Below are 23644 nucleotides of genomic sequence, written 5' to 3' on the forward strand. Positions count from 1 at the left end.
TCAGATTCTGTTTCTCCCTGTTTCTCTGCCCCTCCCCCACCTGCACTCTGTCTCTCTCTCTCTCTCTCTCCTTTAAAAATAAAATAAAACATTAAAAAAATTAAAAATAAATAGGGCTCAAGGCAATATCCAACTGAAGGTTCCCTTTTGGGAACCTCTTTCTCCTTCTCCTAAGAAAAGTTTTCTTCTCTGCAGATCATGCCCTTGTACATTCTCCCTAAAAATGTCCTGCAGGCTCCCTTTCCCACAACTCCCTCCTTAAAATACCACACAAACCTGGTAAACTGCTATATAAAACAAAACAACTCAACTGTAAAGCATAGCAAATCTCCAGCCTTAAATAAGGATGTGATCACAAATACAAAAAACCTACATCAGTTTGTCACAAGTTAAGAAAGTGCATTTCCAATTTTATTTTCTTTCTTTCAAAAATATTTATTAAGTAAGGGTGCCTGGCTGGCTCATACGGTAGAGCATGCAGCTCTTGATCTTGGGATCATTGAGTTCGAGCCCCATGCTGGGTGTAGAGTTTACTTAAAAAAATTATTAACTATATATCAAGCACTAAGTGGGCAATATGACCGTTCAAGTTAAATACATCCCTTGACCACTGATCCAACCAGATCCTTTCTACTGGAATTTTCCAATGCATTTCTTCATTCCAGATCTCGCCTTCTTTTTCCAAGTTACTAGAAACCCAATACAGAAACATTTGCCAGATTCTCTACTTCAGAAATCTCCTTGAACCAGTTTCTTGTTTCTCTGACAAATATTTCAGGCCTGATGTCACAGAGGGTCTTCTCTGCCCTATGTCAATCAATCCTTTCCTTTCTTGCCATCTCAAGTTTTCTGAATTAAAAAAAAATTTTTTTAGCATTTATTCATTTTTGAGAGAGAGACAGAGAGAGAGAGAGAGAGAGAGAGAGAGAGAGAGAGAGAGAGCATGAGTGGGGGAGGGGCATATAGAGAGAGGTAGACACAGAATCCGAAGCAGACTGCAAGCTCCAGGCTCTGAGCTGTCAGCACAGAGCCCAACGAAGAGCTCGAACCCATGAACTGCGAGATCATGACCTGAGGCCAAGTCAGACGCTAAACCAACCCCCATGCACCATCCCCCCGCCCCAAATTTTTTTAAATGAAGAATAGTTGACACACAATGTTGCATTAGTTTCAGGTGTACAACATAGTGATTCAACAACTCTATATGTTATGCTCTGCTCACCAAAGTGTAGTTACCATCTGTCACGATAAAATGCTATTATAATATCATTGACTATATTCCCTATGCTGTACCTTTTATTCTCATGACTTATTTATTCTATAACTGGAATCTTCTGTCTCTTACTCCCCTTCACTCATTGTCGTGCATTCTCCCCACCCCCATCTTCTCTGGAAGCCATCAGTTCTCTGTATTTATGGTTCTGTTTCTGCTTTTCAATTGTTTATTTGTTTGTTTTTTAGATTCCACATATAGTGAAATTATATGGTATTTGCCTTTCTCTGTAAATTTCATTTCATCAAGAGCTTTTTTCCATGACATTCTTAACTTTCAAAGTTAAGAGGTTCATTGCCCCATGTGTTGGTCACAAGAGTCTTGAGGGTTACATAAAATGTCACATGCCTCAGGCTCATTCATATCTCCTTGTGGATGTAATCACTAGCAGAGCTAAAGGAAGCTGACATTTCTTTGAGCTTCAAAGGAAGCCTCAAAATCTATTATGAAGGGATTTTTACTTTTTACCAAAAGACTTTTATCTTAAACATTGAGAGGCTTTGAAAGCAGAAGCAGCGTGTTATTTTGGGGAACAAAGGGTGAAACGGCAAAAGGGACCACTTCTATGGAAACACGCTGCTAATCAGTATTTCAAGAATGATGGTCAAAGGTAGATTATAAGTCATCTAAAGGTTGTGGCAGGGGAATTCTCTCATTCAACACTAAAATCAGTTCCTGGGGCACCTGGCTGACTCAGTCGATGAAGCATGCAACTCTTGATCTTGGGGTCATGAGCCCCATGTTGGGCACAGAGCTTACTTTAAATACATACATACATACATACATACATACATACATACATACATACAATTGGTTTAAAATGAGTTCCATGGTAGAATAGTTTAAGAACTAGAGTTCATTTTGGGGTGCCTGGGTGGCTCAGTCAGTTAATCGTCCGGCTTCGGCTCAGGTCATGATCTCACAGTTCATGAGTTCAAGTCTTGCATCTGGTTCTGTGCTGACAACTCAGAGCCTGGAGCCTGGTTGGGATTCTGTCTCCCTCTCTCTCTGCCCCTCCCCCGCTTGCACTCTGTGTCTCTCTCTCTCTCTCTCTCAAAAATGAATAAATGCTAAAAAATTTTTAAAAAAAGAACTAGAGTTCATTTTTACACAAAAGGGAAAAACAAAAAATCATTTTACTAGACACAAAACCATCATTAAACTGAGCAACATCTCAGAGGATGCAGACAAGCGAAAGTAAAATTTTATTTTATGTTTTTAAACAACTCAAATTCCTTTTTTTTATTTTTAAAGTTTTTATTTATTTATTTTGAGAGAGAGAAAGTGCAAGCAGAGGAGGAGCAGAGAGAGAGGAGAGAGCTAGAATCCGAAGCAGGATCTGCGCTGCCAGCAAGGAGCCCAGTGAGGGGCTCGAACTCATGAACCACGAGATCATGACCTGAGCTGCAGTTGGATGCTTAACCAACTGAGCCACCCAAGCGCCCCATGAAAGTAAACATTTTTTTTTTAATTTTTAATTTTATTTATTTATTTATTTTTTTAATTTACATCCAAATTAGTTAGCATATAGTGCAACAATGATTTCAGGAGTAGATTCCTTAATGCCCCTTACCCATTTAGCCCATTCCCCCTCCCACAACCCCTCCAGCAACCCTCTGTTTGTTCTCCATATTTATAAGTCTCTTATGCTTTGTCCCTTTCCCTGTTTTTATATTATTTTTGTTTCCCTTCCCTTATGTTCATCTGTTTTGTCTCCTAAAGTCCTCATATGAGTGAAGTCCTATGGTATTTGTCTTTCTCTGACTAATTTCACTTAGCATAATAGCCTCCAGTTGCAAATGGCAAGATTTCATTCTTTTCGATTGCCGAGTAATACTCCATTGTATATATATACCACACCTTCTTTATCCATTCATCCATCGATGGACATTCGGGCTCTTTCCATACTTTGGCTGTTGTTGATAGTGCTGTTATAAAAATGGGGGTGCATATGTCCCTTCGAAACAGCACACCTGTATCCCTTGGATAAATACCTAGTAGTGCAATTGCTGGGTCGTATTTTTAGTTTTTTGAGGAACCTCCATACTGTTTTCCAGAGTGGCTGCACCAGCTTGCATTCCCAGAAAGCAAAATTTTAAATCACAATTTTCCTGTTTGCTGCCAACTACTTGCAGGTGAAGAGTTGGAAAATTACACAGACAAAAATTTTCTTCCCAAGGTTGGTAAGCAAAGTGTACTAGGTTGAATTGTAATCCCCCAAAACTCATGTTCACTCAGAATCTGTGAATGTGACCTTATTTGGAAAGAGCGTGTTTGCAGATATAATCAAGTTACAATGAGGTTGTAGAGGATTAAGGTGGACCCTGATCCAATAGCTGGTGTCATAAGAAGAGAGAAATTTAGAGGTGCCTGGGTGGCTCGGTCAATTGAGCATCAGACTCTTGATTTCAGCTCAGGTCATGATCCCAGGGTCATGGAATCCAGCCCAGTGTCTGGGTCCTTGCTGAGCATGGAGCCTGCCTGGGATTCACTCTCTCCCTCTGCCCCTCTCTCCCACTCGCGCTCTCTTTCTTAAAAAAAAGGGGGGGGGGATTTGAATCTACTGACACACAGAGCAGAATGCCGTGTGAAGATAGAGGGAACGACAGTAGGGATGCACCTACAAGTCAAGGACTGCTGAGGATGGCAGGCAATGACTACAAACTAGGAAGAGAGAATGAAGGATTCTTCTCTAGAGCCTTCAGAAATATGGTTTCAGCCTTCCAGTCTCCAGGACTGTGAGAGAATAAATTTCTGTTATTTAAACCACTCAGTTTGTGCTAATTTGTACAGCAGCCCTAGGAAACTAATACAGGAAGCATATGGAAAGGAGAGACACTGAGTAAATATGTATTTCAAAACACTTGGCTTAACTTTAATACTCTCCTGTAAGCCCCATCTAGGAATTTAAGTTGGATGAACAAACATGAGCTGACCTTTCAATACTGGGACTTTGGACAATTGTGGTGCATTCATTCAAACTAAAAAATAAAGGGAAAAAAAGAAAAAACATTTATTTTAATCATTCCACTATAGTTACAATTCTTGAAGATTTTTGAGACTCTGCAAGATCACTGCCTCTGTTGTCTGCTTTGTCGTGGTAGTGAAGAACTAATTTTTGTAGATTTTATTGAAACATTTTCAAAAATGCTAGGCAGCTCAGTTTAAGACACCCAGAACTGCATTACTTGCTAAGCTTCATTTAGAATTGCTCACATTTTCCATGGATGTGTGATCAACAGCATTTTATATTTGATCTCGTTGGACATACGCTGCACTTGTTCAACAGAAAGACGAGCACAGCCCAGAAGATCCTTTCATCTTCTTTCTTTCCTCCAGAAGCATACAGGTAATCAGAGATAAAATCAACATAAATGCTTGATTATTCTGGATCAAAGTATTTCTTTCATTTTTGGGCTAAGTTGGTGTATTTGCCTCCTATGATGAAAATAGAATCTGATTTTGGTCTAATATTAGTACTATTTCTCTTCTATTTCATTAGCCTTTGTCTCCTCTTCTAAACAAAATTCTACTATCCTTCGATGCCCATCTTGAATGTCATGTCTTCTTAAAGCCTTCTCTAGGGCCGGCCAATAGGGCCAAATGGTAGCTCTCCTCTCTGGGTTTCCATAAGCTTTTGTTCTAATCTCTGCTATCTTACATATGTTACATTACAGTTAGTTGTTTGTCTGACTCCTCTGATGGACTGTGGGCTCCTTGCTCATTTTTGCATTTCCAGCTTCCAGCATTATGCCCAGTATATAGCAAGCACTTAGTAGATGTTTGCTGAAGAAATGATGGATTTTTGATGACTGAAAGCTATTTTTAAAAGTATTCTTCATCATGGAACTTAAAGAGTGTTATACCTCATAGGTATGCTTTGATGCAGAAAAACTTTGAGAACTGTAAATGGAATACAAACATTAGCACTATTGTGCTGAACTTGATCCTGCAAAGTTGGCACTGACTCCTCACACCTTTTTTGATTTCTAGCTTCTGCTCTGAACCTTTCCCAGCTGTCCCTCATATCTCTGTTATAAAAATAGAAGAATCTGTTACAAGCTCTCCTCCCCACCGGTAATGAAGTCCATAAAATAAAGGGGATAAAGAAAAGAGGCAGGGGGTGATCATATTCTTTTTTGTCTGATACCTGTGTTTTTTTGTTGATAGTAGATTTCTATTAGGAGGCCCCCATTTCTTTCAGGGTCATTCATTCATTCATTCATTCAAGAAATAGTACTTACTATTGAATGAGTAGGCCCGATGCTAGGGGAGAAAAGGAATTTATAGTTTGGTGATAGAAAAAAAAAAAAAGCCAGGTAGAAAGTACTGTGTTTTCTAAAAGAGACACAGACAAGTCCATGAGAATTTCAACGAGGAAAATGAAGCTCAAGAACCAAATTGCTCAAGTTCACACACCTTGTAATCGTTAGAGCTGAGGTTTATTTCTCTTAAATTTGACACTAGATGGAATAAATGGAGGAACTGAGATACAAGCCTAGGTCAGGCTGGTACAAAAGCCTGTGCTCTGTGACACTACACCATGCTGCTTCCCATTGGTTCCTGCTTTAGTCATCTGAAAGAGGCTAACGGACCTACTCTACTAGGATATCAGCAAAGAAAATAAAAAGGGTAAGCGGGTAGAGGCAAGAAACAAATGCAGGACACACAATTAGCATGACATAGCAACTGACTAAATGTGGAGAGAAAGAGAAAGAATGGAATTAGAGATGGCTTAAGCTTGGAACCTGGGTAGCCAGGAAAACAATAATGCCATCAGTAGGATTAATGATCTCAGGGAAAGGGCCAGTTTTTTATTCAGTGAGAGTTCTGATCCTTCGAAACTCTGCTGTCATGTCACCTCCTCAATGTAATCTTTTCTGAGATTCTCAGGTCCATTATACGGTATTTTGTATCTCAATGACAGTAAGGTAATGGCGATGATAATTAACAGTTTTTGAATGCAGACTGAGGGCTAAGTGTGTACTAAGTGCCTTTTATTCCTCACAATAACCATGTGATGTAAGTATTATTATTAACCCCATTTTACAGAGGAGGAAACTGGGGCTTAGAGAGTCCTAATGCTATAAGTATGAAATGGCAGGGGCACCTGGGTGGCTCAGTAGGTTAAGCAGCCGACTTCGGCTCACGATTTGTGAGTTCGAGCCCCACATCAGGCTCGCTGCTGTCAGCTCAGAGCCCACTTTGAATCTTCTGTCCCTTTCTCTCCACCCCTCCCCCACTTGTTCTCTCTCAAAAATAAATAAACATTAAAATTTTGTTTCAAAAAAAAGTATGCTTGTTACATAATAAGTATGAATCATTGCACTCATCTCTCTCCTGTAATTACTGGAACTTTCTTTCTCACTGAACTGTGAACTCCTCTAGGATGGGAAGTGTGTCTGTTCCATTTTTCCTTTCCCCAGCAGCTGGCACCACGTTCGCCACAGGTTCGGCCTTCGGCAAGCATCTGTTGCCTGAATGGCATTATTCAGGCGGCTTGAAATTCCATCTCTGAGCCTAGGAGAAGGGAGGTGGATGGAAAAATAGGTATGAGTTCCACACATAGACATTTACACCTGACAAGAAGCAGGACTGCCAAGGTAGAGAGCATGGAGGGAATAGAACACTGGAGAAAGATTGATGGCAGGAGATGACAGAAGCCAGAAAAGGGACTTGAGAGGATATACTTTCAAGGAAATCATGAGAAAAAAGAGAGTTCAAGGGGATTGAGGTGAGTCCAGATGAAAGCCTGTCTTAAAGGTGGAGTATGAAAAATTTGTGGTTAGCAAGCACCTGACTCTGAGGTTTAAAAAAAAGGGGGGGGGTGCTTTTTTTGAGTCTCATAAAAAGGAAATGATAGTCATTGTGTAATAGTATTCTAAACCTTGGCAGGCTTTCAAGTGTGAGTCTCTATCTGCCTTGCCGGGAAAGTTGAGACAGCTAGGGGACGTTGAAGATCACAGGAAGATCACATTGAGGACCATGTTGAAGATCACCTCTCCAAGGTGCTACTTCTCAACTAAATCGTAATGGAGTCGAGTTATATCTTCACTCACAATATGAGATAGAAAATTCAAATAAAACGTCCATTTTTTGCCCTTCATTATTAGTTTTAGGCTGGTAAAGCAGGATTGATGCTGTCTGTGCCAAGTGGACAAAATTATCAGCATCAGGTTTTTATCCTAAGTATCTTCTTCACCACACTTCAATCTCAGTAGGGTTCCACCACCCACAGAGACTGAATAACCGGTTTCCCAAGTTTTTCCTGATGGAGCTCTGGTTACTACCAATGATTTGGGATCCCTACTCCTCCTTAGGGAGTCGATATCAGTATTGAAAAAGGCGTTTTTTATAAAGAGTAGGTAGCACCACTTTTGCGTTAAAAAACCCCAAACTTTAAGTTATTCTTCTAAGGTTTTTGAGGAATAGAAAACTCTTCAGTGGTCAAATGGGCCCGCAGGAATCTTGCCGAACAAGATAAAAATTTACTGTCACAACACATGGTCTTATGGGGATTTTCCCACTAACTGGAGGAAAATAGAGCCTGGACGCTTGGTGGAGGGACTGAACCAAGCACTTTCCTAAAAAGGGCTTTTCCACACTTAGGTGAAAGAGCCCCTGTTCAAGGCTCTACAACGGATCTGGCACCTTGAGCAAGGTGTTGCTCACTCCGGGGCTTAAATGTTCTCTTCTATAAATTAAGGGTAAAGGGTGCATGTGTATGTAGAGGAGCCTGGACTGGAAGCGCTTTTAAGCTCCTCTCCAGGTCTCTGGTCATTTCATAATGATTTCTCCCCTTCCTTTATGTTTCTTCTGTCGAAAAAAAGCTGTGAATTCTTCGGATATGAAAAGAAAAAAAAGCAGGCAGCCTCGCCTCAAGGGTAAGTATTAGGGAGAAGGGATTCTGAAGGGCGCGGGGACTCAGGGCCTCCAGCACCCGCACCAGCAGGCCCCACTGGAACCCCCGCCCCGCGGGACCGGGTGCCACGGCCGCGCGCACAATATGGCGTCAGCACTCTGGGTCTTGCCCGCGCCCCCGCGACTCTGCACTGCGGCAGCCGGCCGAGGCTCCACCCCATTGGCTGACTGCAATGAGGTCATCATGGGGGCGGAGCCAGCCGCTACGCGGGGGCAGGGCTTTGCGGACGCACGCACGTCGAGCGCAGCTGTCCCGAGCCGCGGAGGCTGCGGGCTTGGTCTGGGGCGGCTGCTTTGGCTGCGGCCCGGTCCGCGGCTGAAGGTGAGCCGGGGATGTAGGTACAGCGCGGCAGGGAGCGGCCCCGGAAGGGCACAGGAAATCGTTCTAACAGCCTCGTCGCTTGTCAAAGGAATTAGCAGGGATCTTAGGTCTTTGAGAGGAAATGGGGTTCACCCCTCTTTGGGCGCCCCTCTTGTGGGCAGAGGAATTGGAGGTTCTCTCCTCTTTGGAGGCCCTGATCCCTCCCCCCCATTTAAGGTGGAGGCGGAGGAACTGAAGGTTATTGGGTAGGCAGAAGAATTTGGGGGGCTTCTTAAAGGGGCTCCCCATTTGAGGGTTCCCCCCTTTTAATCGTCCCTTCTGGAGGTAGGTGTGCCTGGGCTCAGAGAATTCCTGCTTTCTCACTGGGTAGACAGGAAATGAAGCAGGTGAATTTGAGTACCTCGTAGGAGACGAGGACTGGATGACAATAATGAGGCAGGCGCCGGGCGCTTTATTTGTATTCATCTTGTGCAGAATTACTGTTTCTTCATATTTTGTTTTGTGACATCGTCCCACCCCAGAATCGCTTTGGCCTGGTTTTCTGTTTGGCTCCAGTGGGGTAGAGATGTTCTCGGGAGACTTGTAATCATTAAAGAACAGAAGCAGGGAGGCAACTCTGGAGGCTGTCATTATTGACAGCCCCTGAACTATGCTGATCAGGCATAATTTTACCGGCTTTAGAGGCTGTGGAATCTCTCCTTGTTTGGGGGGAAGATGTGGGAGGGTTGATAACAGCTGTTTTGAGTGACTCAGGTATAGACGATTTTAAAGTCAAGCTACGTAATCTCTTGAGAAATCCTTGCTTATATATGAGTGTGTTATTGTGTGCCTTGAACATCAAATGCACAAAGGTTTTGTCATTCAGATTTCTCAAAATGTCTTCCAGCCTTGCAGAGTAGCTCTTTTTTGATGCCAGTTTCACCTATCATTATGGATGCCTTCGTGATACTAAAAATGCTGTATGGTGTGCTGAGTTTAGATACTGTGCAGTCTGTGCCTTACAATAGCTGATTGCGAACAAATAATTGCAGTTTCAGGACCACTGATAGCGCCATTGTCTTTCATACCGGGCGAGAATAAGACAGCCCTAAAAGAAATCTTTATTGGCTTATGTATGAGAAGCTTTAACAGATGGAAGAATGTAATTAATCTTGAAGGATGGGGATAAGAAACGGAAAGCTAAGGAGGTGGCCAGTTTATACCCTGTGGCTTGATAAAAACTGCTTTGTCATTATCAATGTACTCCTGGCATGCTGGACTTGAAATCCAGCTTAATATGCAAGCTGGCTTTTTTTTTTTTTTTTTTTTAAGTAGGCTCCACACCCAACCTGGGGCTTGAACTCATGACCCTGAGATCAAGAGTCACGTGCTGTACCCACTGAACCAGCCAGGCGCCCCTCTCTCTCTCTCTCTCTCTCTTTTTTTTTTTTTTTTTTTTAAGTAGGCTCCACACCCAACCTGGGGCTTGAACTCATGACCCTGAGATCAAGAGTCACGTGCTGTACCCACTGAACCAGCCAGGCGCCCCTCTCTCTCTCTCTCTCTCTCTCTTTTTTTTTTTTTTTTTTTTTTTTTTTTTTGTAGATAATGCTGATGTGTTTAGATTCCTTAGGGAGAAAATGGTGTTTTCTGAGAAGTTGGAAGGTTAAACCCTTTAAGGTAGCCTTAGTTCTAGGGTAGTGCTGGGACTCTGAGAGTTAGAAATGGGCAGTAGAGTGTAGAAAACTAATTTCAAGGGAGACATCCTTTATGAGAGGGTAATCTAGGTCTCTTCTGTTTGTTTCCTGACACAAACCAAAAACAGGTTGTGTGGTGTGAACACCACTGAGTCATAATACCCTGTCCAGGGTATTTAAAGAGCTGTTTGGGAATCCCAGTTCCTGTTTTTAACCTGGATACATTCTTATGTATTGAGATGCCCCAAAGTATTGTCATTTGATCCTGGTGTTGACTGCAAAGGAAGTGACTTTTCATCTGCAGGAGAGGATTTAGTAACAGTCTTTTGCAATTTCTCCTTTCCATCTTTCTAAGCAGGATGTTAAAAATCTGTCTGCAAGGGGTAGAAGATATGGAATGCAAAACAAAAGAGCTTTACTGCAGTGTTGTTTGCTCTTAGCCCTCTTGGTAATATCTGAGGTCATTCAGTTTTCTCTTTTTGCTTTAGGTTGGAGAGAAATCCATACACTCCATTGACTGGCACTTTCTGCCACCATGGGGGAGCTTTTCCGGAGTGAGGAGATGACGCTGGCCCAGCTTTTTCTACAATCAGAAGCTGCTTATTGTTGCGTCAGTGAATTAGGAGAACTGGGAAAGGTTCAATTTCGTGATGTAAGTAGTTGTGGGGCTGCTTGTTGAATACCGCTAAACTCTGTTTTTTCTTGTCATGGCTAATTGCCTTATGATGAATGTTGGGTTTTATTTGCAAAAATAACATTATAGCACTGGCTGACTGTTGGTAGAGTGTACATTTCGAGTTGTCTCTCTAGAGGTGAGAATGTTTGTGCCAAAATTTCCATGATATTACTAGTTCCCCCTTTGCAAATAATCCTATACAATCTCAAGGTAATTGATTGGGATGTGGGTAGAGGACACACCAAGGCTTGCACATTGCTTTTGGCCTCTTTAACACCTGTGGCAGGTTATTTAAAAAATGTCATAGCTCTTCCATACAGTAGGACATGTTTATTACAAAATCTGATGCATCAACGTACAGATATATGAGTAAGTATATACTAAATATCCATTATTTTGAAGCATTATGCTGAGCACTTAGAGAAGATATCTAAAGAAAATCAGCAGTCTAAGAGTATAAAAAAGTATGCCCTAAGGGTCTTGCAGTCTGCTGAAGAAGGCACAACATACCCTGTTGAAAGGAAAGAGGAGTTAACAGTTCCCTAATTACGCATCTCAAAGCTCCATGTACTTTCACTGATAGCATTCACGGTAGTTGTGGTTTTACATTCACTAGTGTTAGTAGTTGATTATCTCTGTCTTCTACTGTCATCTTAGGATGCTGAAGACAATCATTGTATCCTTTGTGTCCACATACAGGATACTGTCAGCATTTGTTGGAATGAATAGGTGACAGAGGAGTGGTCAGAATGGGGTGGGATTAATCAATATTGGCTTCCTGGAACTGGCACACTGAAATTACACAAATAGAGTCCAGTGACATAGTATATTTTTTATTATCTTTGAACCTTCTTACGCCTTCCCTCTTTGAATGTTCTCCTACCTGATTCTGATTCCTTTTCTTACCATTCTGAGGGCTCACTGTTATCTTCCACTAACCTCTCTTATCTTCTCCATCTTGGCTTTCTGTGTCATTATTCCTCAAGCTCTCTCCTCTGCTCTGTCTGGAGAAGCTTGTCCATAGCCACATCTTCCTTTACCACCTTTTTTGATGACCTCATCTATTCTCAAATCTTCCATCTTATTCATTGAGCCCCAAATCTATGTCTCTGGCTGTGACAGTTCTCAAACACCATCCGTAAATTTACAACTCTCTAAGAATTTTGTCATTTCTACTTCTCATGGTAGCCTGTCTAAATCCCAGCACCTTACCTTCTCCCAAACTATTTCTTCATCCTGACTTCCTAAGTTTGAGCTAATGTATTGATAGTCTTCCAGTTTTCTAGATTTGAGACCTAAATCAAACCTAAGTCACCCTTAATTTGAAACCAAAGGAAGTTGGTCCTACAGTGTCTCCCCCTTCCTAACACCCATTGTATCTATTCAGCATTTTTTTTTTTTTTTTTTTTTTGAGGGAGAGAGAGGGTGGGAGGGGCAGAGAGTGTGGGGGAGAGAGAATCCCAGGCTTTCAGCGCAGAGCCTGACATGGGACTCAAACTCACGAACCGTGAGATCATGACCTGAGCTGAAATCCAGAGTTGGATGTTTAACCGACTGAGCCACCCCTGTGCCCCTCTCTTCAGCATTCTTAAATTTTACTTATGATGTATTGCAATCAGACAAAAAATTATAGGGAATAACATAATGAATACCTCCATTTCTACTGTCTACTTAAGAGATAAACATTCATGTAATTGAAGGCTCCCGTGTAGTCTTCCTGCATGCTATTTCTCTCCCCACCTCCCCACAGGTAACCTTTGCAATGATTTTTGCCTTTTTTTTTTTTTTTTTTTTTTTTTTAAGTAAGTCTATGCCCAACATGGAGCTTGAACTCATGATCCCAAGACTGAGAGTCACATGCTCTACTGACTGAGCCAGCCATGTTTGAGCCAGCCATGTTTTGCTTTTATCATTCCCATGTATTTTTATTTTTTACTCTTGCTACATATGTGTGTATCGCTAAATAATAATGTATACTAGTATGATTTTGCATGTTTTAAAACTATATGCATGGCATATTGTATGTATCTTTCAGCGCTGTGCTTTTGAAATTCATTATTTGTGAGATTTGACCACCTGTTACAGGCAGCATTAGTTCATTTCTTAAAATTGCTATATAGTTATTGTAAGAATATATACAGTTTATAATTTTTTCCTTCTGATGAACATTTAAGTAATTGCAGTTCTTTGTTATTACAGTGTTGCAAGGAAGATTCTTGTATATGTCTCCCGGTATACATGCGTGATAGTTTCTCCAGGGCAGTGGTTCTCAAAATTTTTGGTCTAAGGTCCTCTTTACACTCTGAAAACATGATTGAGGATCTAAAGAGCTTTTATGAGTTATAGCTGTCAATATTTATTGTATTGGAAATTAAAATGAAGATATGTTTAAAATACTTATTTAAAAACTCACAATAATAAACCTGATATGTGTTATCATAAGTAGTATTTTTTTTAAATAATTATATTTTCCAAAATAAAAGAATTGCTTTGCTTTTATATTTTTGAAAATTTCTTTAATGTCTGAATTAATAGAAGGCAGCTGGATTCTCCTATCTGCTTCTGCAGTCATCTGGCTGTGATGTATACCATGAGCCTCTGGAAAACTTCACTGAATATTCATGAGTGAGGATGAAAAAGGCAAATGATGTTTTAGTGTTACTGTGTAAAGAGTATTGATTTCACGGACTTGTTGCTGCTCTGGGGATTATAACTAAGAGGGGCATTGCTGAGCATCCTGTGCCTCTTTAACTGTTAGATGTTGTGAAGTGCTGTATTTTTGTTGTTTTAATTTGAATTTTCTTGATTAGTATGCTCAGTATCTTTTTATCTGGTTATTGGACATAGTGGGTTTCATTCCCATGAATGTCTTATCCATATCATCTGCTTGTTTTTCTATTGGGTTGCTTACCTTTTGCTTACTGACTTACAGAATATGTAAAAGTTCTTCATGTATTTTTGGAAGCTAATCTTTTACTAATCCTTTACTGATAATTTGCCTTGTCTTTTCCCTTTGTTTAAAAAAAATTTTTTTTTTAACATTTATTCATTTTTGAGAAACAGAGTGTGAGTGGGGGAGGGGCAGAGAGAGAGGGAGACACAGAATCTGAAGCAGGCTCCAGGCCCTGAGCTGTCAGCGCAGAGCCTAACACAGGGTCCGAACTCACGGACTGTGAGATCATGACCTGAGCTGAAGTCAGGTGCTTAACTGACTGAACTGCCCAGGCACCCCTGTCTTTTCTCTTTGTTTATGGTATATGTGGTCACACGTAAAATTAATTGTTCTTTTTTGCTTATTAGTATTTTTTCCCTAAATTTTTATTTTTAAAAATTTCAAAGCTGAATACTCTGCAGTCGATTCACCACTTGTTAACATGTTGCTACGTTTGATATAATCTTTTTTACTGCACTATTGAAGAGTAAGCTGTTTCTTCCTTTCAAGTCCTTATTCTTTTTTTTCTTATTTTGCCGTGTACCTTAAGACCTTTACTAACAGGCAGAAGAAGAGTAACGGCAAACTAATACTGGTTAGGATTGTGTTCAGCTATATGTAACTGAAAACCCAAGTGATAGGGGTGTACTTTCTCACGTAACACGAGGCCCAGCTTCACACTATCACCAGTGTCCTGAGATCATCCTGTATTTCTTTTTGGCCATCCTGGAGCATTTGGCTTTTGTCCTCGCAGAGGACCACCAAAGCTCCAGGCATTGCATGCGTATTCTAGGCAAGAAGAAGGAAGTGCAGGGAGAAAGGAGAAGTACTTCTATCAGGAGAAAAAAAAAAAAAACCCAAAAAACAACTTTCTTAGAAATCCTCAGAAGAGTTTCCTAATTTTTGTTGACCAGAATTATGGCATAGTCTAGCTGTAAGGGAGTCTGGGAAAAGAGGCTTTTCAGCTGAGTAGTAACTGCCTTAAATGAACATTTTTTAAGTTTATTTATTTATTTTGAGAGAGAGAGAGGGAGGGGCAGAGGGAAGAAGAGAGAGAATCCCAAGCAGATTCTACATTTTCAATGCGGAGCCTGATGTGGGGCTTGATCCCATGAACTGTGAGATCGTGACCTGAGCCAAAACCAAGAGTCATATGCTTATCTGACTGAGCCACCCAGGTGCCCCTGGGGTTTTTGTTAATAAGAAGTGAGGCTATGTATGTGTCACATGGCATTCTTGTCTATGCTCCCGACTTTAAGGGGAATCTTTGTTTGTTTGTTTGTTTCTTTCTTTCTTTCTTTCTTTCTATAATCTTTACATTCAATGTGGGGTTGAACTCAATGACCCCGAGATCAAGAGTTGCATGCTCTTGCAACTGAGCCAGCCAGGTACCCCAATATTTCACAATTTTATTTATTTATTTATTTATTTATTTGTTATTTTCAAGTAGGCTACACACCCAGCACAGAGCCCAACTTGGGGCTTGAACTCATGACCCCGAGATCAAGGCCTGAGCTGAGATCAGGAGTCAATGCTTAACTGACTGAGTCCTCCAGGTGCCCTATTATTTCACAATTTAAATAAGATGTTTACTCTTAAGTTTTTGGAAAATTCTATTAAATTATTCAGATTCCTTTGAATTTCTGATTTTCTAAATTTTTTTTTTTTAATGTTTATTTATTTTTAAGACAGAGAGACACAGAGCATGAATGGGGGAGGGGCAGAGAGAGAGGGAGACACAGAATTGGAAGCAGGCTCCAGTCTCTGAGCCATCAGCCCAGAGCCTGACGCGGGGCTCGAACCCACGAACCGTGAGATCGTGACCTGAGCCAAAGTCGGACGCTCAACCGACTGAGCCACCCAGGCGCCCCTGAATTTCTGATTTTCTAAAGTTATTGCCACAAATGATTGCAAAATTTTATTGAATGCCTTTTTCTTCATTTGTTGAGGTTATCATGTTTTTTTCTGTTAATCTATTAATTTGGTAAATTACATATCCAGATTTTTTTCCTACTGTCTTTTTTAAACAGCTTTACTGAGATATAATTTGTCCATCCGAAGTGTATAATTCAGTGATTTTTAGTATATTCACAGAGTTCTACAACCATCACCACAGTCAGTTTTAGAACTTTCATTACCCTGACAAGAAATTCTGTCGCCATTAACACTCACTGCCTGTTTTCGTCCCAATCCCCCTCCTCCACTTCTACCCCCTGGAAACCACTAATCTACTGTTGCTGTGAATTTGCTTATTGTGAACATTTCATGTCAGTAGAATCCTATAATATGTAGCCTTTTGTGACTGACTTCTTTCATTTAGCATGTTTTCAAGGTTCATCCATGCTTCAGCATGTATCTTTAACTTTATTGTATCTATTTTTCATTTGAAAATGGGCAACATCTTAAAGTGGGTGGTTTCAGTATAAGATAGAGCTGTTGCCTATCTTCTCTGCAAAACATACCACCACTCTGGGTTTTAGAGAGGATTGAGTGGGACATTTTCCTCGCCCAACTTGTTCAAAATCTTGTGTGACTCATCTGTCCCCCCATCCACTCTTCTCTTTGACATGCTTCTCTACTCTTTAATCCCTTGCCGTTTAACACTTACAGTCACAATGATAGTTTGCATTTTTTTGTTGCCATATTGAACATTTTACATTATTATTTTAGGCATTCCTCGCAGCAACTCTGAGAAGTAGAACCTACTTTTGAATAGTGGAACTTGCCATTCTCATATTATAGACTAGTACCCCAGGCCACAGATGAAAATATCTACCCAAGACAGACAGATCTGTACCCCCAGACTACTTTTTCTTAAGTTTATTTACTTATTTGTGGGGGGGGGGGGGGCCCACACAAGTTGGGAGAGGGGCAGAGAGCGAGGGAGAGAGAGAATCTGAAGCAGGCTCTGCCCTGTCAGTGTGGAGCCTGATATGGGGCTCAAGCCCACAAACTGTGAGATCATGACCTGAGCCGAAATCAAGAGTCGGGCACTCAACCAACTGAGCCACCTGGGCACTGCTGTCCCCCCCAGACTGTCTGACTCTGCTGCCTATGATCTTTTTAATTGAGATAGGCAAAAAAAAAAAAAAAAAAAAAGTCACCATTTTACAATGTACAATTCATTGGTTTTTAGTGTATTTACAGGGTTGTGCAACCATCACCACTATCTAACCAGAACATTTCATCACCCCCCAAAAAAGCCCTGTATCCATTAGCAGTCACTCCTCATCCTCCCTTCCCCTAGCCCTGGCCAACCATCTAGTCTATCTCTGTCTCTATGGATTCTCCAGTTCTGGACGTCATACGTAATTGGAATCATACAATATGTTGCCTTTTGTGTCCTGATTCTTCCACTTAGCATATTGTTTTCAGGATTCATCAAGATTGTAGCACGTATTAGGACTTTGTTCCTTTTTATGGCTGAATGATATTCCATTGTATGCATATACCGCCTTTTCTTTATTCATTCATCACTTGAACATATTGGGGTTGTTTCCATTTTTTGACTATTGTCAGTAATGCTGCTGTAAGCATTTGTGTACAAGTATTTGTTTGATTGCTTATTGCTTTTGGGTGTGTACTGATGGGTGGAATTGCTGGATCATATGTTAATTCTATGTTTAGTTTTCTGAGGAACCTCCAGGAGACTGCTTTTTACAGCAGCCACACCATTTTCGTTCCCAGCAGCAACATACGAGGGTTCCAATTTCTTCACATCCTCACTGTCACTTGTTATTTTTCATTTAAAAAATTTTTATGATAACCATGTTAATGGCTATGAAGTGGTATCTCACAGCAGTTTTGATTTGCATTTCCCTCATGGCCAATTATGTGGAGCATCTTTTCATATGCTTATTGGGCAATTGTATAGTTGTTGGGTTTTGTTTGTTTTTTTGTTTTTTTAATGTAAAATCATCCTTGCAAGCCTGTGTAAAGTCAACTCGCTCCTGAGGTGTATTTCAAAAGAATTTGGGGATTCAGTTTCCTAATATTGTATTAGGATTTTTTTCTCTTACACAGTAGTCCCCCTCCTTATCTATGGAGGATATGTTCCAAGATCCACCATGGGTGCCTGAAACCACAGATAGTACTAAACTGTGTGTGTGTGTGTGTGTGTGTTGTTTTTTACTATACAAATATACATGATAAACTTTAGTTTATCAGTTAGGCACAGTAAGAGATTAACAACAATAATAAAATAGAACAATTGTAACTATACTGTAATGAAAGTTATGTGAATGTGGTCTCTCTGAAAATAGCTTTTTCTACTGTACTCACCCTTCTTGTGAGGATGTGAGATGATGAGATGCCAATGTGACGAGATGAAGTGAGATGAATGACATAGGGGTTGTCATGTAGCGTTAGGTTACTGTTGACTTTCTGACTATATGTCAGAAGGAGGATCACTTGGTTCTGGACCACAGTTGACTGCAGGTAACTAAAACTGGAAATAAGAAGGGAGAGACTACTGTATTGATAAGTGATACCGGCTTGTAATTGTCCTTTGTCAAACTATTCTCACCCTGTATCAAGCTTATACTGGCCGGTCTTATTTGTTAGTTGAGGAGCGTTCCTTCATTTTGCCTCTGGAATAATTTTCTAAAGATTTGGGTTTATCTAGTCTTTAAAAGATTAGTACAGACTATCTTTACACCTTCTAGGCCTGATGTTTTTACTTCTTTATTATTTATTTATTATTTTTCTTATTTTTAAAGTAAGCTCTATGCTCCATGTGGGGCTTGAACTCATGACCCCAAGGTCAAGAGTCCCACGCTCCACTACCAGCCAGGCGCCCCTAGGCCTGATATTTTTTAGATGGATATATTTTAACTGTTGAAATTTCTTTACTGATTATAGGCTTATTCTGTTGTTGTTTTTTCCTTGTCAGTCTTGGTAAATTATATTTTTCTAGAAAATTGTTTTATTTATTTCTTTTAATTTATTTATTTTTTAATTTACAGCCAAGTTAGCATATAGTGCAACGATTTCAGAAGTAGATTCCTTAATGCCCCCCTCCCAAAACCCCTCCAGTAACCCTCTGTTTGTTCTATGTTTATTATTTTTGCTTCCTTTCCCTTATGTTTATCTGTTTTGTATCTTAAATTGTTCATATGAGTGAAGTCATGTGATATTTGTCTTTCTCTGACTAATTTTGCTTAGCATAATACCCTCTAGTTCCACCCACATAGTTGCAAATGGCAAGATTTCATTCTTTTTGACTGCAGAGTAATACTCCATTGTGTATGTATACCACATCTTCTTTATCCATTCATCCATCGGTGGACATTTGGGTTCTTTCCATACTTCAGCTGTTGTCGATAGAGCTGTTAAAACATGGGGGTGCATGTGCCTCTTTGAAACAGCACACCTGTATCCCTTGGATAAATACCTAGTAGTGCAATTGCTGGATCATAGGGTAGTTCCATTTTTAATTTTTTGAGGAACTTCCATACTGTTTTCCAGAGTGGCCGCACCAGTTTGCATTCCCACCAGCAGTGCAAAAGAGATCCTCTTTCTCCGCATCCTCACCAACATCTGTTGTTGTCTGAGTTGTTAGTGTTAGCCATTCTGACAGGTGTGAGGTGGTATCTCATTGTGGTTTTGATTTGTATGTCCCTGATGATGAGTGTCGTTGAGCATTTTTTCATGTGTTGTTTGACCATCTGGATATCTTCTTTGGAGAAATGTCTATTCATGTCTTTTGCCCATTTCTTCACTGGATTATGTGTTTTTTGGGTGTTGAGTTTGATAACTTCTTTATAGATTTTGGAGACTAACCCTTTATCTGATATGTCATTTGCAAATATCTTTTCCCATACCGTTGGTTACCTTTTAGTTTTGCTGATTGTTTCCTTCTAACTTAATTGCATTATCATAGAACATTGTATAGTGCCAATTCTTTTCTATTTTTCTTTCTTTTTTTTTTTTTTTTTTTTTTTTTTGAGAGAGAGCAGAAGCAGGAGAGGGATAGAGGGGAAGGGAGAGAGAGAATCTCAAGCAGGCTCCACGCCCAGTGCAGGGCTCTATCCCATGATCAAGAGATCATAGCCTGAGCCAAAATCAAGAGCTGGATGCTCAATTGACTGAACCACCCAGGTACCCCAATATCAATTCTTTACTGAGATTTGCTGTATGACCTATTTTGTGGTCAATTTTCATAAAGAATTCTTTTTTTTTTTTTTAAGTTTATTTATTTTGAGAGAGGGTGAGAGCAAGCATGGGGGGGGTGGGGGGGGGAGAGAGAGAGAGAGAGAAAGAATCCCAAGCAGGTTCTGCACTGTCAGCACTGACCTCTGTGCAGGGCTCAAACTCATGAACCGTGAGATCATGACCTGAGCCAAAACCAAGAATTGGACACTTAACCCATTGAGCCACTCAGGCACCCCTTCATAATGAATTCTTTGAGTTCTTAAAAAGAGAACTGTAGAGGTGCCTGGGTGGCTGTCGGTTAAGCGTCTGACTCTTGATCTTGGCTCAGGTCTTGATCTCACAGTTTGTGAGACTGATCCGGAGTTGGGCCCTGTGCTGAGAATGCAGAGCTTGCTTGGGATTCTCTCTCTCCCTCTTTCTCTGCCCCTCCCCCACTGTCTCTCTCTCTTTCTCTCTCTCTCTCTCAAAATAAATAAACTTTTTAAAAAAGAGAGAACTTTGAATGCTGGGATAAAAAAAATCTGTCTCTTTCTAAATATATATATACACGCATATATTATACATATATATGTATATACATATATACATATGTGTGTGTGTGTATGTATATATATATATATATATATATATATATATTAGATTAAACTCATTTATTAGGTTCACATTTTCTCTATCCTTATTAATATTTGGTAGACTTAAGGCACCTGGGTGGCTCAGTCGGTTAAGCATCTGACTCTTGGTTTTGGTTCAGGTCATGATCCCAGGGTGGTGGGCTCGAGCCCCAGGTCAGGCTCCTCAGTCAGCATAGAGCCTGCTTAAGATTCTCTCTCTCTCTCCCTCTGCCGCTTTCTCCCCTGCTAGTGCTTTGTCTCTCAAATTAAAATATATGTATATATTTGGTTGACTTAATATATCAATAATTTAAAATTGTATTTAAAATTTCCTATACATAGATTTGTCAGTGTCTCCTTGTGGTCCTATTAATTTCTGTTGGAAATATTTTGAGGATGCCTTCCTTGCCCATATGTTTTGGGGTGCCTTACCTGAAACTGGCTGCCGTTGAACTTTGCCTCCAGATAATGAAACCAGTAAAGTTATCAGTCTTGTGGCTACTTTAACTTCAGTGTCATATTTATTGAAGTAGAAATTTCTGAACGAAAGGCCAAGATACTGCCTGCTTAGTGGAAAAAAACGTTTTATTAGAAATATCTAAGTTTAGGATTATTGCATCTTCCTGGGAATTGTTCTTATTACCATTTTGTAATGATTCTCGTACTCTACTAATGTTTTTTGCCTTAGATTTCCTCTGTCTAATGTTAATATAATAATACAAATAATGTCCTTAATAGTTTCTCTATCATCAGTCTGTCTCTCTTACAATTTATTCTTCATGCACAGTATTAGTCTTCAAAAAAGTAAACTTTTAAGAAGTATTTTTTAAAAATCAGATTATTTGATTCCGTTTTGCCTGCGGAATAATTTTTCCCCTTCTCTGAATATATGATTTTTTTTTTATGTCTCTGAGTCACTTGTCAAAGTCTTTCTGCTTCATTCTGCCTGTTTCTGCTTGGTGAATTCTGTCTTATCTCCCAAAGTCCCAGCTCTGGTGTTTCCTTTGTACATTTATTCCACTTAGTTACCCATTTTTTCTCATAGTTACTCCTACATATGTTCATTTCTTTCTTTCTTTTATTCTTTTCTTTTTCTTTCATTCTCCCACTTTTTTTATGGATGTAAAATTTATATTCAGTGAAATGCATAGACCTTAAGAGTACAATTTGATGATTTTGGTAAATTTTTATACCTTTGCAACTACTACTCCAGTCAAGATATAGAATATTTCCATCATCCCAGAAAGATATCTTATGTGCTGCTTCTGGTCATTCTCCACCCCCTGTAGGTAACCTCTGTTTTGATTTCTACAATCATAGATTAGTTTTGAACTTTATGTAAATGGAATCATACATTGCAAAGTCTTATGTCTGACTTCGTTCACTCAACCTAATGTTGAGATTTATCTGTTTTTTTTTTCATTTTTTAAAATCTTTTTTAAATTTATTTTTGAGAGGTAGAGCACTAGTGGGGAGGGGCAGAGAGAGGGAGACACAGAATTCAAAGCAGGCTCCAGGCTCTGAGCCATCAGCACAGAGCCTGACGTGGGGCTAGAGCTCACGAACTGTGAGATCATGACTTGAGCCGAAGTCGGACACTTAACCAACTGAGCCACCCAGGCACCCCAAGAGATTTATCTGTTTTTATGTATGTCTGTAGTTGCTTCTTTTTTTATTGCTGAGTAGTATTCCGATACACCACAATGTCTTCATCTGTTCTCCTGTTGTTGGATATTTGGAACATTGCCATTTAGGACTATTATAAATAAAGCTGCTGTAAACATTCTTTTTTTTTTTTTTTTTTAAATTTACATCCAAATTAGTTAACATATAGTGCAACAATGATTTCAGGAGTAGATTCCTTAATGCCCCTTACCCATTTAGCCTATCCCCCCTCCCACAACCCCTCCAGTAATCCTGTTTGTTCTCCATATTTATGAGTCTCTTATGTTTCGTCTCCCTCCCTGTTTTTATATTATTTTTGTATCCCTTCCCTTACGTTCATCTGTTTTGTCTCTTAAAGTCCTAATATGAGTGAAGTCATATGATACTTGTCTTTCTCTGACTAATTTCACTTAGCATAATACCCTCCAGGTCCATCCACGTAGTTGCAAATGGCAAGATTTCATTCTTTTTGATTGCCGAGTAATACTCCATTGTACATACATACCACCTCTTCTTTATCCATTCATCCATCGATGGACGTTTGGGCTCTTTCCATACTTTGGCTATTGTTGATAGTGCTGCTATAAACATGGGGGTGCATGTGTCTCTTCGAAACAGCACACCTGTATCCCTTGGATAAATACCTAGAAGTGCAATTGCTGGGTCGTAGGGTAGTTCTATTTTTAATTTTTTGAGGAACCTCCATACTGTTTTCCAGAGTGGCTGCACCAGTTTGCACATCCCACCAACAATGCAAAAGACATCCTCTTTCTCTGCATCCTTGCCAACATCTGTTGTTGCCTGAGTTGTTAATGTTAGTCATTCTGATAGGTGTGAGGTGGTATCTCATGGTGGTTTTGATTTGTATTTCCCTGATGATGAGTGATGTTGAGCATTTTTTCATGTGTTGTTTGACCATCTGGATGTCTTCTTTGGAGAAATGTCTATTCATGTCTTTTGCCCATTTCTTCACTGGATTATGTGTTTTTTGGGTGTTGAGTTTGATAACTTCTTTATAGATTTTGGAGACTAACCCTTTATCTGATACGTCATTTGCAAATGTCTTCTCCCATTCTGTCGGTTGCCTTTTAGTTTTGCTGATTGTTTCCTTCGCTGTGCAGGACCTTTTTATTTTGATGAGGTCCCAGTAGTTCATTTTTGCTTTTTGTTTCCCTTACCTCCAGAGACATGTTGAATAAGAAGTTTCTGCGGCCAAGATGAAAGAGATTTTTGCCTGCTTTCTCCTCAAGGATTTTGATGGCTTCCTGTCTTACATTTAGGTCTTTCATCCATTTTGAGTTTATTTTTGTGTATCGTGTAAGAAAGTGGTCCAGGTTCATTCTTCTGCATGTCGCTGTCCAGTTTTCCCAGCACCACTTGGTGAAGATACTGTCTATTCAATCGGATATTCTTTC

The 23644-nt window shown here is 40.0% G+C and overlaps 1 protein-coding gene across 10 annotated transcripts in view; it reads left to right on the top strand.

The window, feature by feature from the left end:
* Positions 1–8386: 8386 nt before the first annotated feature.
* Positions 8387–23644, top strand: part of ATP6V0A1 (ATPase H+ transporting V0 subunit a1) — a 59341-nt gene continuing 44083 nt past the window's right edge. For 9 of the 10 annotated variants that reach the window (XM_045488928.1, XM_045488930.1, XM_045488932.1 and 6 more), the window contains exons 1-2: positions 8387–8516; positions 10681–10844. In XM_045488928.1, the coding sequence (XP_045344884.1) occupies positions 10728–10844 (117 nt within the window). In that variant the 5' untranslated portion in view covers positions 8387–8516; positions 10681–10727. Of the gene's footprint in view, positions 8517–8821; positions 8841–10680; positions 10845–23644 lie in introns of those variants that run through there. The other variant, XM_045488929.1, reaches the window with a different exon arrangement.

This window comes from Leopardus geoffroyi, chromosome E1 (genome assembly GCF_018350155.1).
Source record: "Leopardus geoffroyi isolate Oge1 chromosome E1, O.geoffroyi_Oge1_pat1.0, whole genome shotgun sequence".
NCBI lineage: Eukaryota > Metazoa > Chordata > Mammalia > Carnivora > Felidae > Leopardus > Leopardus geoffroyi.